Source organism: Piliocolobus tephrosceles, chromosome 17, assembly GCF_002776525.5.
Source record: "Piliocolobus tephrosceles isolate RC106 chromosome 17, ASM277652v3, whole genome shotgun sequence".
NCBI lineage: Eukaryota > Metazoa > Chordata > Mammalia > Primates > Cercopithecidae > Piliocolobus > Piliocolobus tephrosceles.
Genome location: NC_045450.1, coordinates 983,044 through 999,060, shown reverse-complemented (window position 1 = coordinate 999,060; position 16,017 = coordinate 983,044). Strand labels below are relative to the sequence as shown.

The 16,017-nt window shown below is 60.3% G+C and overlaps 1 protein-coding gene across 2 annotated transcripts; it reads right to left on the bottom strand.

The window, feature by feature from the left end:
- Window positions 1–408: 408 nt before the first annotated feature.
- On the bottom strand, window positions 409–12,355 carry ZNF598 (zinc finger protein 598). Of its 2 annotated transcripts, none has more exons than XM_023189219.1 (12): window positions 12,066–12,355; window positions 6,299–6,411; window positions 5,663–5,792; window positions 5,195–5,406; window positions 4,880–5,097; window positions 4,280–4,397; window positions 3,729–3,916; window positions 3,169–3,241; window positions 2,264–3,024; window positions 1,730–1,889; window positions 1,466–1,616; window positions 409–1,349 (listed from the first exon to the last, which is right to left on the bottom strand). In XM_023189219.1, the coding sequence occupies exons 1-12, from the start codon at window positions 12,285–12,287 to the stop codon at window positions 996–998; spliced, it is 2,700 nt and encodes an 899-aa protein (XP_023044987.1). In that variant the 5' UTR covers window positions 12,288–12,355; the 3' UTR covers window positions 409–995. The 2 variants fall into 2 exon arrangements, with proteins under 2 accessions (XP_023044987.1, XP_023044988.1); XM_023189220.1 differs by having other exon boundaries at window positions 4,289–4,397.
- Window positions 12,356–16,017: the final 3,662 nt, after the last annotated feature.

The following is a 16,017-nucleotide window of genomic DNA, read 5'->3' as shown; positions in this document are numbered from 1 at the left end:
CACTCAGAAGATACACTTGGCCCCGTCCAAGTCCTCAGCTTCACGGGGGGCAGTGCCGATGCTGCTGCATGGCCCCCACCCAGCCCCTCTGGAGGCGACCCACAGGCCCTTCATCACATGGTAGCCCCTTTCTGCTTAGAGAAATAGCCCCACTTTCTCTGATCTAAGGATATACTCTTGGCCTTACTTGAATGTAGCTGTGTTTAGAGCTTTTTGCCTACTTCTATGTGTTGGAAGCAGAAAGAAGTGGTTACCGTATGTGTCTGGTCTCTCTCCAGATACCCTAGATCCAGATAATAATGCTCATATTATTTTGCTGCAGTATTTCAGATGTCCCCTCCACCCTGTTTTTAAATTTGGCTTCAGGGTGTACTCAGAAGACAGACAAGCTCAGAACACCAGCTATGTGTGGTATTGCAAAATAAATTTATTTGAAGATAAACTGTCTTATAAAAGGTCAGAGGCAATTTGAGATCCCAGATTCAGCTTTAGCTTGTCTCATAAAAAGATTCAACTTCAAGTAGCACAATTTCTTGTCTGCTTTTAATCCTGAATATTCTTGAAGCACGAAACAGCCAACTGTTTACACAACACACATCTGTGACATCTGACTCTGGCACCTACGGAACTGCAGCTTTCAGCTCTGAGGCTGCAGGGGCGGCAGCCCTCAGCTTCAGGAGGGCCCAGATCAGGCCACTGTGACTTCTGGCTTTGCCAGCAACAACAGGTCCCAGCATCCCAGCCCTTCCCTCCCCTGGCGCCTCCCAAAAGCACAAGAATGCAAACCGAGACTGGCCCACCACTGAGGCAGGGGTGGACTCCCACCTGACTGTGCCAATAGGGCGGGTGGACCATCCTGGTGACTTCCTGGTGGGCCTGGCCAACCAAGAGGCCAGGTGGCCTCACTGGGCCTTACCTGGCTGCCCGGCAGCCCGGAGAGGAAGGAAGGAGGAAGGGCGCTCATGGTGCGATGGCTCTGGCCATGCTGGCAGGAGCTACGTGATGATCCTGGCGATGGCTTGCAGGGAGGGGAAGTCGTCGTCCCGGGCAGCATGCAGCGCCTGGTGGCTGCTGGCGTCGCCGTGTGCGAGCACCTGCTGGCAGGTGGGGCACACACGGCAGTCCAGGCCCGCCTGCTGGGTGGTGGCCTGCCACGCGCTCTTCTTGTTCTTCTTGGACTTGGTGCTGAGAGGCTTCTCGCGGTTGCAGAAGTCCGTGTGTGCAGACAGGAGCTCCTGCTGCTTGGCTGTGTCGGGCAGTAGGACCAGCAGCTCGTTAAAGACCTTCTGGAAATTCTCCCCCAGCAGGTCCCGGCAACTCTTGTAATACTGGGCTGCGGAGATCAGGCCCTGCCGCCGGAGAGTCAGACTCAGTCATCCCCTCCGGCCTGGGCCCTGGATGAAGACGGGTTGGCCACCCCGCCCCGGGCCCACCTGACCCGTCTGGACTCCTGGGCCCGACTGACCTGTCTGAACTCCCCGGAGTGGCTCTTGAACTGGCTGAAGCGGGCCTCGTCACTCTGCAGGAAGTCCCTGATGGACTGGATGAGCTGCAGGTTCCTCTCCCGGAAGTTCTCGGGGACTAGGTAGGCCTGCAGGGCAGGCGGCGGCCTGGGTCTAGGAGTCAGAGGGGTAAGAGAAGGTGGAGGCTTCAGCCTTCAGAATGGCCCAAGGGAAAGGTACCCTTCCTCCAGCCCCCGGTGGACGCCAGGCAGCCCACCCACACTTACGGTTTTGTGGTGGTGGTGGTGGTGGTGGGGCTGGGAACGCAGGCCGGGTGGGGGCTAGGCAGAAGGCCAGAGAAGCCGGGGGGCGGCTTGCTGACGGGGGGCACCAGGCCCGGCGGGGGTGGGGGAGGTGTGCCCTTCAGGAGCACCACAGCGCTGAAGCCTGAGGGGTGGCAAGAGAAGACCCAGAGGGGACCCTCGCTGACTGCGGGCTGCCTGGCCTCTAGGGCCAGCTTCTGTCCACAGCCACCCCTTCCCCGCAGAGCAGGCGCAGGGCCAGCACCCACACCATGCTTCCGGTGTGGCAGGCCCAGCCTATATAAGCTCATGCACCCTCAGCCCCGGGAGGCACCATGAGGGCCGGTCTCAAGAGAGACAAGGGACACAGGGCAGTTAAGGGGAGGCTGGAGGTCGTGTGGGTGGCCAACAGCAGCGCACAGGGGTCCCCACCAAGCAGCTGCAGACTGTGCCTGTGGCTCCAGCCTGACCCCGGCCTCTCCCAACACCCAGGGAGCAGGCCTGAGCCTGCACACGTACCTGGGGGCGGTGGCATCCGGGGCGGACAGGGGCCGCCAAGCGCTGGGAAGTCCTCCTGTGGCGTGGGGCAGGGGAAGGAGCCCAGGGGCCTTGGGAGCCCTGGGGGTTCCTTGGGGGCGCTCCGAGCCGGGGCCGGGCCCTCTGTGTGTCCATTAACGACGACAGCAGCTGGCCCCTCGGCTCTGCTGGCAGGAGCTTCCGGGGCCTGCACAGGCCCAGGGGGACCGCTAGCGGGCAGGGGCTGTGGCAGGGTGGTGCCAGGCTTCTCTGAGCCCACTTTCTTCTTCTTGCCAACTTTAGAGGGCTGGATGGAGACCGGCCCCAGTGGGGAGGAGACGGAGCCCGTGGGGCGTGTGCTTCGAAGCTCCTGAGCGGCTGGACTGCCACCCTCCTCCTCCTGTGTGAGGGGCGGGCCGCCCTTCCTGCCGCCCCTGCTCCCCTTCCCAGCCTTTCTGGTGGGCTGGCCGCTTCCGGTAGCCTGCGCTGAGGGTGGGGGCTGTGCTACCTTCTTGCTGCTGCTGCTGCTGCTGTTCCAGGCAGAGACGAGGCTGGTGGGGGTGGTGCCAGGCTTGGGCACCGAGGACACCAGGGCAGGGAAATCGTCCTCCTGGAAGGCACTCCTGCCCCTGGCAGGGATGGCGTACGGCAGCGCCAACCCCACAGGGCCCGGGACTGCTGCAGTGGAGCAGCAGGAGGAGGTGGAGGCGGAGAGGCTGGGGAAGTCTTCGTCCTCGAGCTTAGGGCTGGGTGGTGGGAGGGTGCTGGGCGCGGGGAAGCAGAACTGGTCAACAGCTATCAGGCCCCGTGGCTCCACACCTGCCCTCCTGGCACCCATCTGTGGCCGCCCGCACCCGCCCACCCTGCACCATTCACCCCTCGGCACCCACACCCTCACCCTCACACACCACGGGGTGGCCGGGCCCGTCACTGGGAAGGCCTCTTGGCTTCCAGGACCATTTGTCGAGGTTTCCTTAGGGCCTGTGAGGAACACAAGGCCCCCAGGTCAGGTCAGGGTGTGGGGACAGAGTGAAGGGTGCTCTTCTGCCTCCCAGGTGAAGGCCCGCAGCGTCCCAGGCACTGTGCCCGTCAAGAGCTGGCCACTAGGCTGGGCACGGTGGCTCACGCCTGTAATCCCAGCACTTTGGGAGGCTGAGGTAGGCGGATCACCTGAGGTCAGAAATTTGAGACCACCCTGGCCAACACGGTGAAACCCCATCTCTACTAAAAATGGAAAAATTAGCCAGGTGTGGGGGCGCGGGCCTGTAGGCCCAGCTACTCAGGAGGCTGAGGCAGGAGAATCGCGTGAACCCGGGAGGCAGAGGTTGCAGTGAGCCAGGATCACGCCACTGCACTCCAGCCTGGGCCACAGAGCGAGACTCTTGCCTCAAAACAAAACAAAATAAAAAACAGTTGGCCACTGGCCTCCTGGCCTGGGCAGAGCTGCCACCAGGTAGGGCTAACTCACCTGGGCCTTCACCCTGAGTCCGGGGTGGGCGCCGGGGGCCACGGGGCTCCTCAGGACCCCGCACCGCTGCCTCCTCCTTCTTGGGCCGGCCGCCTTCCTCCCGGTCCTCACTCCTGCGTGCCTCCTCCTGCTGCTGTGCAGCCACGGAGGCCCGGACAGCAGCTGCTAATTCTCGGTCCTCTTCCTCCCTGGGACAAGGAGGCCAGCCTTCAGGCTGAGCACAGCCCGAGACCAATGCCTCAGGCAGGCAGAGTCCTGGGCCCAGTGTGTGGGGCAATTATCTGGGGTCTGATGTTTCTGCCCTGCAGGGCTGCCGGGCCAATGCTTCCTCATACAGCTGCGGTGGCCGCCCAGTTGATACAGGCCCCTTTCACTCACCCCAACCCTGGGATCTGTGGCTGTGGCTAGAATTGGAAGAGGAAGAAACTTCTGCTCACCAAGGACACTGAACAGACCCTGCTGCCGCAATCCCTGACCCCACCCCTACTCCCACCTTGGCCACTGGCCATGGTCACCACAGGAGAATGTCAGCAGCACGCAAGGCCCCCCACCTTTTGTACCTCCAGCTTCCTCGGCGGCTCTGCTGGGCTCCGCGAGTGCCAGCCCGGGCCACTCGGCCCTGGCGGCTGTACCTGTCCACCTCCTCGTAGTCTTCGCCACTGACGACCCCTGCGGCCAGCAGACAGCCTGTCACTTCCCGGGACCCCAGGACGATAGGAGGGACAGGCCTGCTGTCAAGGCCACACCCGGCCAGTGCTCAGGCCTGGACAGCAGAGGCCTTCCTACCCACAGTGCACATGAGCCCAGGATGGCACAGGAGCTTTGCAGGGTCCACGCCAGCCACGGGCATCTACGACCTGGGTGCCAAGCCACAGGAGCAGTGGGAAGGGAGAGGAAGGTCCCCGAGCCCCAGGTGGGATCTGCACACAGCAGATGTTCAGTAAAAGCCTCCTGGTCCAGGGAAGGGCCCCGGGTGCCCAGGGCAGCAGATTCAAGACCCTGAGGGAGCAAGCGCTCCTGGCACGAGGGGTGCTCAGGCACTGCAGCCCGGCCAGAGGCCACCTCCTGTACCCACAGCTCGTCTGAGGCTCCAGAGCAGGGCACGGTCATGTGACCCCGCCCGGGGGCATCCAGGCCAGGTGCCTGCTCACCCTCGTTCCGGCGCGAGTGCCGTGGTGCATAGCTGAACTGTAGGTCGATCTGGCGGTTCTGGCGTGCCTCGGCACGGCTGCGGCTGTGGCAGGCCGTCCTGTGGGCCTTGAGGTCGATCTCGGTGCGGAAGGCGTGGGTGAACTGCTCTGTGCTGCAGCGGCCCTCCTCACACAGGAAGTGCTTCTCCCGGAAGTGCTCGCGCAGGTAGGCATAGTCGCTGGCAGAAGATGGGGTGTCGGTAGGAGGGCTGCAGCCCGGCTAGCCCCACGCCCTGAGGGAGGGAGGGTCATCTGTCTGTCTGCTGCCCGGCCCACCTGTAGTAGTCCTGGGCCCCGTCCGAGTCGCAGAAGTGGCAGAAGTAGTGGTCGCGGCGCAGGTGCTTAAGCAGCTCGTCATTGTCCAGGTAGCGCTCGTCGCAGAACTTGCAGAGCGGGTGCCCGCGGTGCGACGTGTCATCGGGGTCCCCCTGCATGCGATGCCGGGCCAGGTCCTTGCGCGAGTACCACTTGCGTTCGTATGTGAAGATCTGCAAGGCACAGGGGGCTGGGCACAGGCTGGGGGACCCCAGGCCTCCTGCCTCTTCCCACAGGCCAGCGGCAGAGCAGCAAGGGGCAGGAGAGGGTCCCGCCAGCCACCAGAAGCCTCCCTGCCGCATACAGCCTGACCCTTGGGGGGCCATCCAGGGCCAGAAGCAGCAGGCGGACAAGCCCCTCCCAGCCGTGTGACCGCATCCCCAGCACCACCCACCACCTAGGCTCTCTCCGGGGTCTCTGGGGGCACACCTGGAGGTGCTGGAGGCACAGCCGGCAGCAGAAGAGCTCGTGCTGCCTCCGCATGTGCTGCTCCAGGTCCCCGAAGAGGCTGAAAGGCGGCAGCTCGGGGCACCGCGGGCACTCGTGCTGCAGCAGCTGCCTAGGAAGACACCGAGAGCCGCCCACGGCCCCAGAACATTCAGTGTCACCGCCGGGAGTGGGGCCACTCACCAGGCCCCAGGCCTGTGACCCAGGCCAGATGCAAGGTCACCGGTTGGGTGAAGCCTGCACACGGCCTGGGTCAGAAGCCTGGCTCTAGCCCTGAGCCCAGGAGCTGCCCCTCCCCTGAGAGACCAGCCCTGGGACAGCTGTGCCCTTTACTGAATTTTCAGGCCACAGGCCTGGCTCACACAAGCTCACGTGCCCCTCAAGGAGCCCCTGAGGCAGGTACTGCGCCACCTGGGCATGCCTTTCCCTAGCGCACCCACCAGCTCTACCCCCAGGAGGGCCTGGTAAGCGTCCCCAGTCACAGGATGGGAACCCAGGCACCTTGCCCCAGCATTGGTGCACCATGTGGCCCCCAAAGTGCCTCTGGTTGTGAGGAGAGTGGCACATGAAGAGCCACAGTCACAGGGAAGCCAGGACCCAGGAAGGGGCCCTGCTCACCTGTACAATGCATACACCTTTCCATCTGCAAAGTAGATATCATATTTCTTCTCATGCTGCAGCAGGTGGATGGGGATGGTGGCAAAGGCAGGAAGCTTCTTCCCAAAGACCACCTAGAGCCAAAAACCAGAGGGACAGTAAACAGAACTGGGATGGGACCCCCACCTGAAATGCAAGAGCCTCAGAGGCAAGGGAGCCCTCATGGCCCCGCTGAGTAGGAGTGAGGCATAAATGGTTCTCCTGGGAGGCCCCGGTAGGCAGCGGCCCCTGGCACCCTGACCTAGGCCTCCCCTCCTTACCCCAACACGCTTGCCTAGGGCCGGGGACAGAGGACAGAGACGCAGCGCCAGGCCTCTCCACCAGGGGGCGGCCAGGTCAGACCCAAAGCGGCCACGCCCCACCGGCCAGGGCCCTCACCCGGCGACTCCACCCTGCTGGGAACAGAGCAGCTGTCGCTCTGCGCTGCTGCGCTTTCCGGGACAGAGAAGAAACGTGTTCCAAGTAGCTGCTAAGGGAATACCAATGGCGGCCAGCCGGGGATACATCAGGTGACAAGGCCCTGTCCGGCGCCCCCACCCCCACGTTTCCATGGTGCCTCCACGGCCCAAGGCCCAAGCCAGCCACCTCAGCTCCAAGCAGAGTCAGCAGGCGCTGCAGAGCCTCTGCATGGCCCCCTTCCCAGGGGTCTCTGGCACTTGTAAAGCTGGCTGCCAAAGGACCTGCCCTCTGCCCTGTGCCTCCACAGACGACCCCGGCATCCCCGCTCAGCTCAGCACCCCTGCTCTCCACGAAGCTCTACTGGCTAGGACCCTCGCTGTCCCCACGCCTGCGGAGATTGGTGCCACCCACCCCTTGGGTTGGTCAAGCCCCCTTCTGGCTCCATCGCCGTCCCAAGCCTGCCACTGCTCACTTGTCTCGGCTCAAGCCCCTAGAGCAGCTCAAGGCCTCATGGGCACATCCACGGCAGGAGGACGTCCTCACCTTGCCAAGGGTCACGCCAACGGCATGTTATGTTTCGCCTTAGCCAAAGAGGATGTCAGGCCGGAATGGCCGTGAAGTTGGGAAACCTGAGACTTGGCAGGAGAGCCAGTCCCACACATACTCGGGTGGTCCTGGGCTGGTCTGTGTTCCCCAGAGCAGGTGATTAAACCTGGCTCCCCAGGAGGGTCAGGATCACCAGGAGAGCTCAGCCTCCACTTCTGCCAGGACAGGCTGCTGCGCTGCAAGGAGGGTGCCCCCACCCCACTGACAGGAGCCGGCTCCACGAGGGAGGGGTGGGCAGTGCAGGCTACAGGAGCAGCAGCCCACACCTTTCCTCCCCTTGTCACATCAGGCAAGGCTGGGCAGGATGAACTTGGCCGCCTCTGCATCCCCGTCACCCGCTGGGCTCAGATGGGCACTTCATCATAGCTGCCTCCCACGATGTCTTCAGATGGGAGTCGCGGCCCTACCCAGAGCCCCATTACAAAGGCTGTGAGTCACTGTGGGCCACATCACCCTGACCTGTCCCCTGGCTCTCCTCCTGAGCAGCCCCTCTGCACACCCCAAACACAGGGAAAGGCCCTGGGCCTTGGGTGGCCTCTTTTCATAGCAGTTGCCCTCAGGGCAGCTGGCACCCAGCCCTGCCTTCCAGCCCGACCCTCATGGGCACACTCTGTGGAGCCACTCAGAGTGCTGTTGGGACCAAGAGCGCGAGCCTCCTCAGGCAGCTGAGGACCGGGATTCCCGGGAACCAGACAGGACCACGCCCCCACCACAGCTCCCGAAGCAGCACCGGCAGGCGGGCGAGGAAGCCAGTGTCTGCCTGTGAGGCGGCCAGGTGAGCAGCCTGTGAGGGACGCCCGCCAGGCTGCCAAAAAGCATTCAAGCCCATCAGCTCCGAGAAACGACTTCCTTCCCCCGAGGAAACCCATGCCAGGGGCGTCCCCAGCCCCACCTCCCCACTTTGGCACCCCTGCTTTCAGCCGCGCGCTCTCATCCACCCTGGGTGGTGACTCCTCAGGCTGTGGGCACAGGGGCATCCCAGGCACCCTAACATGCAGCCGGCCTCCACTCGGGCGTCCCGAGCGCCACCAAGTGCGGGCACAGGGCCAGACCCCGCTGAGGAGCACACAGACTCCTCTGTCCTTGCCGCCTGGAGGCACCCACGCCCCATGCGATGCTAGTACATCCTAAGTCCCGAGAAACCGATGTGGGATGGCACTGGTGGGGCTGGCAGACTCGGCCAAGGCAGCCTTTCTGAGGCCAGGCAGCAGCTCGGGGTGGAGGAGCTGCAGGGAGCTGGGCAGAGGCAGGGCCGGGCGGGTCCCGGGTGCACTGACATCACCCAGATGAAGGATCCAGGGTGGGCTGGAACAGGAGGGCCACATGCCCCACGTGGGGTCTAGACGGGTGTCCATCTGCCCAGCGGCTAGGGCAGGTGCTCCAAGCACCAGAGGTAGCAACACCCAGGGTATTCGTCCCTCCTGAACAGCTGGTAGGGGTAACCCAGGCGGGGCACCTGAGTGGAGCAATGAGACAGGAGAAAGGATGCACTGGGTGGGCTCATGAAGAAGAAGAGGCTTGGGAAAGAACAATGTCTGCAAGCAAGGTGGGCCCAAGGCCGCGTTTACTAGGGCAGGAGGGCATGTAGGTTTGGGGCCACAGGGCCGGAGCAGGCAAATACCACCTGCTGGTGGGGGCCTGAGGCTGCCCATCCTCAGACAGGCAGGGAGACTAGGCCTGGCCGCCCAGACCTCAGGAGCGGGCAATGGGACAGCAGCGCAGCCTGGCACGGCCAGCATCACCGTCCCTGAGGGTGAGGAGGGGCTGGATGAGGCTGCGCCCCACAGCATGGTGGACAGGCTGGTTAACTGAGGAGCCAACCAGCCTGCTGGTACTCCAGCACGGCCAGGCTGGGAGTAGGGGATGTAGGGGACATGGAAGCCAGGGGAAGATGGCTGTGGGTAGGGGACTTGAGGGCCTGGGGGAGATGCCTGGGGTGGGACTCAGGGGCCGTTGGGAGATGGCTGTGGTGGGATGTGGGGGGCTAGGGTGGGATGTGGGGGACCGGGGGGAGATGGCTGGGGCTACAGAGGGAGACGAGAGATCTAGGTCACCCCGACAGGAGAGGGTCACGTGTCTGAAGACAGAAGTACAGAACCCGTGGGGAGAGGCTTGGGGATGGGCTGTGCAGCAAATGATCGGGGAAAGGGCGCTCTATGTGAGCCCTGGAGACAGCCAGGCCAGGCCCCAAGGAGAGTGAGAGGTAGAGGGGAGGCCTGCTTAGGAACAGGAGGCCCCCAGGACCCCCTACAGGGACAGGTATGGTGTCTGCCTGGGGCCTTGCAGCTCCACACTCCCCAGCATGCCATGGGCACACAAAAGGACAGCGGTGAGGGCCTGCCCACACGGGCGGAGGCAGACCCTGTGGATGGCTCCCAGGGCCATCTAGAGAGCCTAGACCTCCACGGAGCCCAGATGGGGACAGCAGCAGGGAGCATCTTACAGACAGGGCCAGGGTCACAGAGGACGGGAGGGGGACGGCAGGATTCGGAAAGCATGGCCTGAGCCAGCAGGTCACCCTCCTGACCTGGGACCTTGGGTGACTGTGGGCTGGCCGTCTGCGCCCCTCCCACTGCCTGCCTGTGAGGTGCGGGTGGGCTGCCCTGGGGGGCCACAGCCTCATCAGGACTCCTGCAGTAACACCAGGGACCAGAGCAAGCAGGCGAGCAAGACGCAAACAGCAGGAATCGGCCCTTGAGAAAGACACGGCCAGAAAAGAGGCCCAGAACATGGGGCTCCACCACCCCAGGGCCTCTGTCAGCCATGGCTGAGAACAGCGCCCCTGCCTCCCACCGCGGGGAGCCTGGCTCGGCTTCCACCCCGAGCACCTGCCAGGGGTCGGGCCCATCTGGCTCCTCGCCTGAGCAGCAGCTGCAGCCTCCGCAGGGAAGGTCTGGGTCCAGGTGTGTGGAACTAACGAGCACATGGAGCCAGCCCATTCCATACAGCATCCTGGACACTTTCCTCCCAATTTTCGCAAAGCCTTAGTCCCATAAGGGAGGCCAAGACAATGCCAGGGTTCAGGAGTTGAGGGCTGCAGAGGGAATTCCTGAGCACACATGGGACACAGAATATACTCAGGGGATGATGCCGAACTCAGTAAGGGAAAAAGGAGGCTAGAGTGAGGCAGCAAGTTCAAGACGGGAAGAAAACAGGATGAACGCAAAGGAGAGGAGAGCAGCAAACACCAGACTTCCCAGGACCCCTCCTTCAGCCCAGTAAGGCGGGGCAGGCCCTAGAAGCAGCTGGCTGGGGGCACCCAGTGCCAAGCCGCACCCCGGCTGACAGCTCACGGCCACAGCCCCTGGCCACAGAGTTCCTGGAGGGTGTGGGGCCTACAAGGAATGAGAGCAGGCAGAGGCTGCCGGAGTAAGCATACGCAGATGTTCACTCATGTCTTGCATCAGACCTGCAGCCTGGGCCGGGACCTCACGTGCCAAGAACTCCTCAGCGTCTTCTTTCCAGAAGGAAGCTACAGGTGTGCTGGGAAGCCTGGCTGTTGGAGAGTGAGGTCATAGTATGCAGGACTGGCTGGCAAGGCAGGCTCCGGCAAAGCCAGAAAGCGCCCTGAGGAAGCCACAGGCCAAGGTCCTCCATGACTGTTCCTGCACCCCAGATCTCCCCGGGGTCTGGGTCAGCCTCCTTCTGTCACATGACAGACTGACAGCATCTCCAAATGTCTTTTTCCAAAAGGGCACAGGATAGATGCTCACAAATTGCTCAGAGAATTTCAGCGTCTCTTTAGCTCCTTTGATGTAAATGTCTACTTACGAAAAACAAAGAAAAGGAAAAAAAGAAAGAACCTATCCTTCAATACTGTTCTGCATCACTTCTGAGAAGAGGAAAGTTAGATTCCTGACAGATGTCACCAGCTGAATGAAGCCTTCTATGAACAAACCGGGGGAATTTCACAATGCTGGAAGCAAACAAATCTCTAAGTTCAGGAAACCAAGGGGCTCCAGCCAGGTGCCCAGAGTCAGCAGCTGGCAGTGCACTGAGGGTGGAGGAACGCTGTATGGTACCCTCTGACCCCTCCAGGACTTCCAAGTCTGTACAGTCAAAAACGTCTCCCATTCACTGTGGAGATGAGCGCCAAGGGGGCGGCGGCAAGGAGGAGGAAAACTTCCTAACACTTTTTCTACCTTCCCGCCAAGAAGCGGGAGGGGGCCTTCCCCTCTGGTGGGCAGGTCTCCTTCCGAGGCTAGTGTCACCTCCACTCCACAGAGGAAAACGTCAGTCTCGGAAGGAGTTTGCTCAGGGTCACCCAATGGGGGCCTTGAAACACAGCTGGGCTGAGAATGCCCAGAGTTTGACGCCCTGCTTCCAGGACGGATGGCCTCCGGAGGGTCCCCCTTGCCTTGTTTCCTCCATCCGAACGGAGGCCCCTGGGAAATCAACTCCCGAAGACGAGCAGGTCACCGAGTTCTCCATCTGATCAGGCCCCTTCCTGAGGCCCGACAGGAACCCCCAGGACACGAGGTAGGTCCCCAGGCTGTCCCCACAGGGCTTGCCCACTCCTCCAACCCGCTCGGCAGCCTCCGGCCTCCCAGCCCCAACGCCCCGCCGTCATCCGCACGGCCGGGACCCCGCCCTGGGTGGCCCCACCAGGCCTCTCTCGGAAGCCGGCGCCGCCGGGCCCACGGCCGGACCTCAGTGAGGCAAAGTCCCCTTCCAGCTGCCGGGAGCCCCGCCGCCCCCGGGCCGCGCCCCCGGCGCCCCGCACCTGGCGCAGCTCCTCGCGGCACACGGCGCAGTAGCGCTGCTCGCACAGCACCCGCATCTTGGTGGAGCAGCGGTAGCACACCGGGTGGTCGCAGCGGCCCAGCGCCGTGGCCTCCAGGTCTCCGCAGCATAGCACGCAGCTCCCGCCGCCCCGCTCAGGAGCCGCCGCCGCAGCCGCCTCCAGGGCGGCGCGCCGCCCCTCGGCAACCCCCGCCGCCGCCATGGTCCGGCCTCCGGACCTCTCTCGGCCGGCGCGGCGCCGCGCGGCCTGGCTCCCGGCGGGCCCGCCCCTTCCGGGCTAACGTCACCGCCCCGCCCAACAACGGGCCCGCCCGGCGGAAGTGTGCGTCGCGACTTCCGCCTTAGCGAGGTGCCGGCTAGAGCGGTGGTCCTGATAGCGGCCGCTCTAGCCCGAGCTGACCGCTTGGAGGTCCAGGCCGCCAGCTTGGCCAGGCAGTCAGCCCCGTGCTCCTCTGGGCCACGCGTATCATGTCAATCCTCGCCGGGCTCCCCGGACTGGCGTTGTGAGATGAAACACGGGACAAGTGTTTTGAATCTCAGATGAACAAGGAGTCATGTCTTAGTTTAAGTATAGCCCAAATATTGATGGGCTAGACTCATACTAAAATGCTGCTCGTTATCTGAAATTCACATTTAACTGGACCTGTTGTATCTGTATTTGCTAAATCTGGCCACCTTATTAGGAAACCGATCTCTGGTATTTGGAACACACCCAAGCCTGGTCCCGCCTCCACTTCCCTAATGCCCCATTCAAATCCCTACATGAAAGACAACTCGAAAGGCAGCATGTGGTGACGTCCCTCTCGCAGCCCAGGGAAGTCTCGCCAGTCCTGCCGAGAAGGAGCCTCTGGAAGGCAGGAACGGAACGTGTCCTCTTTACACTGGGCCCAGCGCAGGGTGTGTTTGGATGGATGCTGCAGTACAGGGCCTCCTCCCTACCCTTGGGGGCCAGGCACACTCAGGACCTCCCTCCCACTGCCATCCAGAAGGCTGGTCCAGATCTAAGCCCTACTGGAAAAGAGTCAGTATGTTATATAAACGAGCCTGAACTTTACTTATTTGTTTATTTGAGACAGGGTCTTGCTCTAGCTGTAACACAGTGAGTGGTACCATCACAGCTCACTAAGGCTTCAACCTTCTGGTCTCAAGTGATCCATGCCCAGTGAGATTGGACTTTAGAAACAGACAGAAATGGGCTTGAAACCCCAATTTTGCCACTTGAAAAAAGCTGCTGGGCACAGTGGCTCAAGCCTGTAATCCCAGCACTTTGGGAGGCTGGGGTGGGTGGATCACCTGAGGTCAGGAGTTCGAGACCAGCCTGACCCAGATGGAGAAACCCCGTCTCTACTGAAAATACAAAAAATTGGCCTGGTGTGGTGGTGCATGCCTGTAATCCCAGCTACTCTGGAGGCTGAGGCAGGAGAATTGCTTGAACCCAGGAGGGGGAGGCTGTGGTAAGTTGAGATTGCGCCATTGCACTCCAGCCTGAGCAACAAGAGCAAAACTCCATCTCAAAAACAAAACAAAACAAGAAAACAGAAAAAAACACACAAAAATTAACCGGGCATGGTGACATGCACCTGTAGTTGCAGCCACTCAGGAGGTTGAGGCACAAGAAATGCTTGATCCCGGGAGGCAGAGGTTGCAGTGAGCAGAGATTACGCCCCTGCACTCCAACCTGGGCAACAGAGTGAGACTCGATCTCAAAAAAAAAAGAAAAGAAAAAGAAACAAGAAAGGAAAACTGGGAAGAGTTATTGTAAGGATGTAAGAAGTTCAACATATCTTGGAGCATTTAGGAAAAATAGCAAATGTCTATAGAAAGACAAGCAAAGAAAATAAGACAGCTATCAATGAGAAAGGAAATGTAAGTAGTACACTACTTGGTTCAGTAGAAAATATTTACATAGTTTTTGCTAATTCTATACAAATATTAATATTTCAGGGTCCTTTCTCTTTCTTTTTTTTTTGAGACAGGGTCTTGCTCTGTCATCCAAGCTGGAGTCCAGTGCTATGATCATGGCTCACTGCAGCCTTGAACTCCTGAGCTCAAGGGATCCTTCTGTCTTAGCCTCCCATGTAGCTAGAATTACAAGAGTGTGCCACTATGCCTCTCTAATTTTTAACATTTTTTGGTAGAGCTGGGGTTTTGCAATGTTGCCCAGGCTGGCCTCGAACTCCTGGCCTCAGGCAGTCCTCCCACCTTGGCCTCCCGAAGTGCTGAGATTACAGGTACGAGCCACCACGCCTGACTGATTAATGGTTTCACCAAACTGCGATGAAGTCATATTAGGAGGACGCAGAGAGGAGAAAAAAGGGGATTGGGTTTCAAGAGAGCCAAAGCTTCATTTCATTTAATGGGAAGCTATTTGATGTTGCCTGAGATGGCTAAATCAAGAAACAGCAGTTTATAATGTAAGTCAGCAATCTTCAATGGAGGGGAGGGCATTTTTTGTCTCCAGGAGGTGTTTGGAAGTGTCTGGAGCCATGTTTGGTTGTCACAGCGGGACGTGCCTGGCATCTAATGGTGTATTAATTTCCCAAGGCTGCCATAAAAAATGGCCACGGGAGGCCAGGTGTGGTGGCTCACACCTGTAATGCCAGCACTTTGGAGGCCGAGGCTGGCGGATCACCTGAGGTCGGAAGTTCAAGACCAGCTTGACCAACGTGGAGAAACCCCATCTCCACTAAAAATACAAAATGAGCCGGGTGTGGTGGTGCATGTCTGTAATCCCAGCTACTCGGGAGGCTGAGGCAGGAGAATCTCTTGAACCCGAGAGGTGGAAGTTGCGGTGAGCCGAGATCACGTCATTGCATTCCAGCCTGGGCAACAAAGAGGGAAACTCTGTCTCAAAAAACAAAAAAGGCCACGGACCAGGCACAGTGGCTCACGCCTGTAATCCCAGCATTTTGGGAGGCTGAGGCAGGCGGATCACGAGGTTAGGAGATTGAGACCATCCTGGCTAACACAGTGAAACCCCATCTCTACTAAAAATACAGAAATAAATTAGCCAGGAGTGGTGTCGGGCTCCTGTAGTCCCAGCTAGTCGGGAGGCTGAGGCAGGAGAATGGCGTGAACCCGGGAAGCGGAGCTCTCAGTGAGCCAAGATTGAGCCACTGCACTCCAGCCTGGGCAACAGAGGGACACTCCGTCTCAAAAAAAAAAGAAAAAAAAGGGCCACAAATTTGGCTTAAAACACACACATGTATTATCTTTAGTTCTGGAGTCCAGATTCTAACATGGGTCACACTGAGCTAAAACCAGGTGTCGGGATCACTGTGTTCCCGTCTGAAGTTTCCAGAGGAGAATCTGCCTCCTTGCCTTTTCCAGCTGGTAGAGGCTTCCTGAGCCCCGTGACTCATGGCCACTATCTTCCAGACTTGACTCTGGGATAGGCCAGTGGTCCAACACTCCAATCTCTACTTACATCTTTTCTTTTCTTTTTTTTTTTTTTGAGATGGAGTCTCTGTTGCCCAGGCTGAAGTGCAGTGGCGCAATCTCGGCTCACTGCAACCTCCACTTCCCAGGTTCAAGCGATTCTCCTGCCCCAGCCTCCGGAGGGGCTGGGACTATGGGCGCCTACCACCATGCCCGGTTCTCCTGCCCCAGCCTCCGGAGTAGCTGGGACTATGGGTGCCAGCCACCATGGCCGGATAATTTTTGTATTTTATTTTATTTTATTTGTTTTTGAGACAGAGTCTTGCTCTGTCACCCAGGCTGAAGTGCAGTGGGACAATCTCAGGTCACTGCAACCTCCGCCTCCTGGGTTCAAGTGATTCTCCCACCTCAACCTCCGGAGTAGCTGGGATTACAGGCATGCACTACCACACCTGGCTAATTTTGCATTTTGGGACAGGGTTTCTCCATGTTGATCAGGCCGGTCTCAAACTCCTGACCTTGGGTGATCCACCCACCTCGGCGTCCCTAACTGC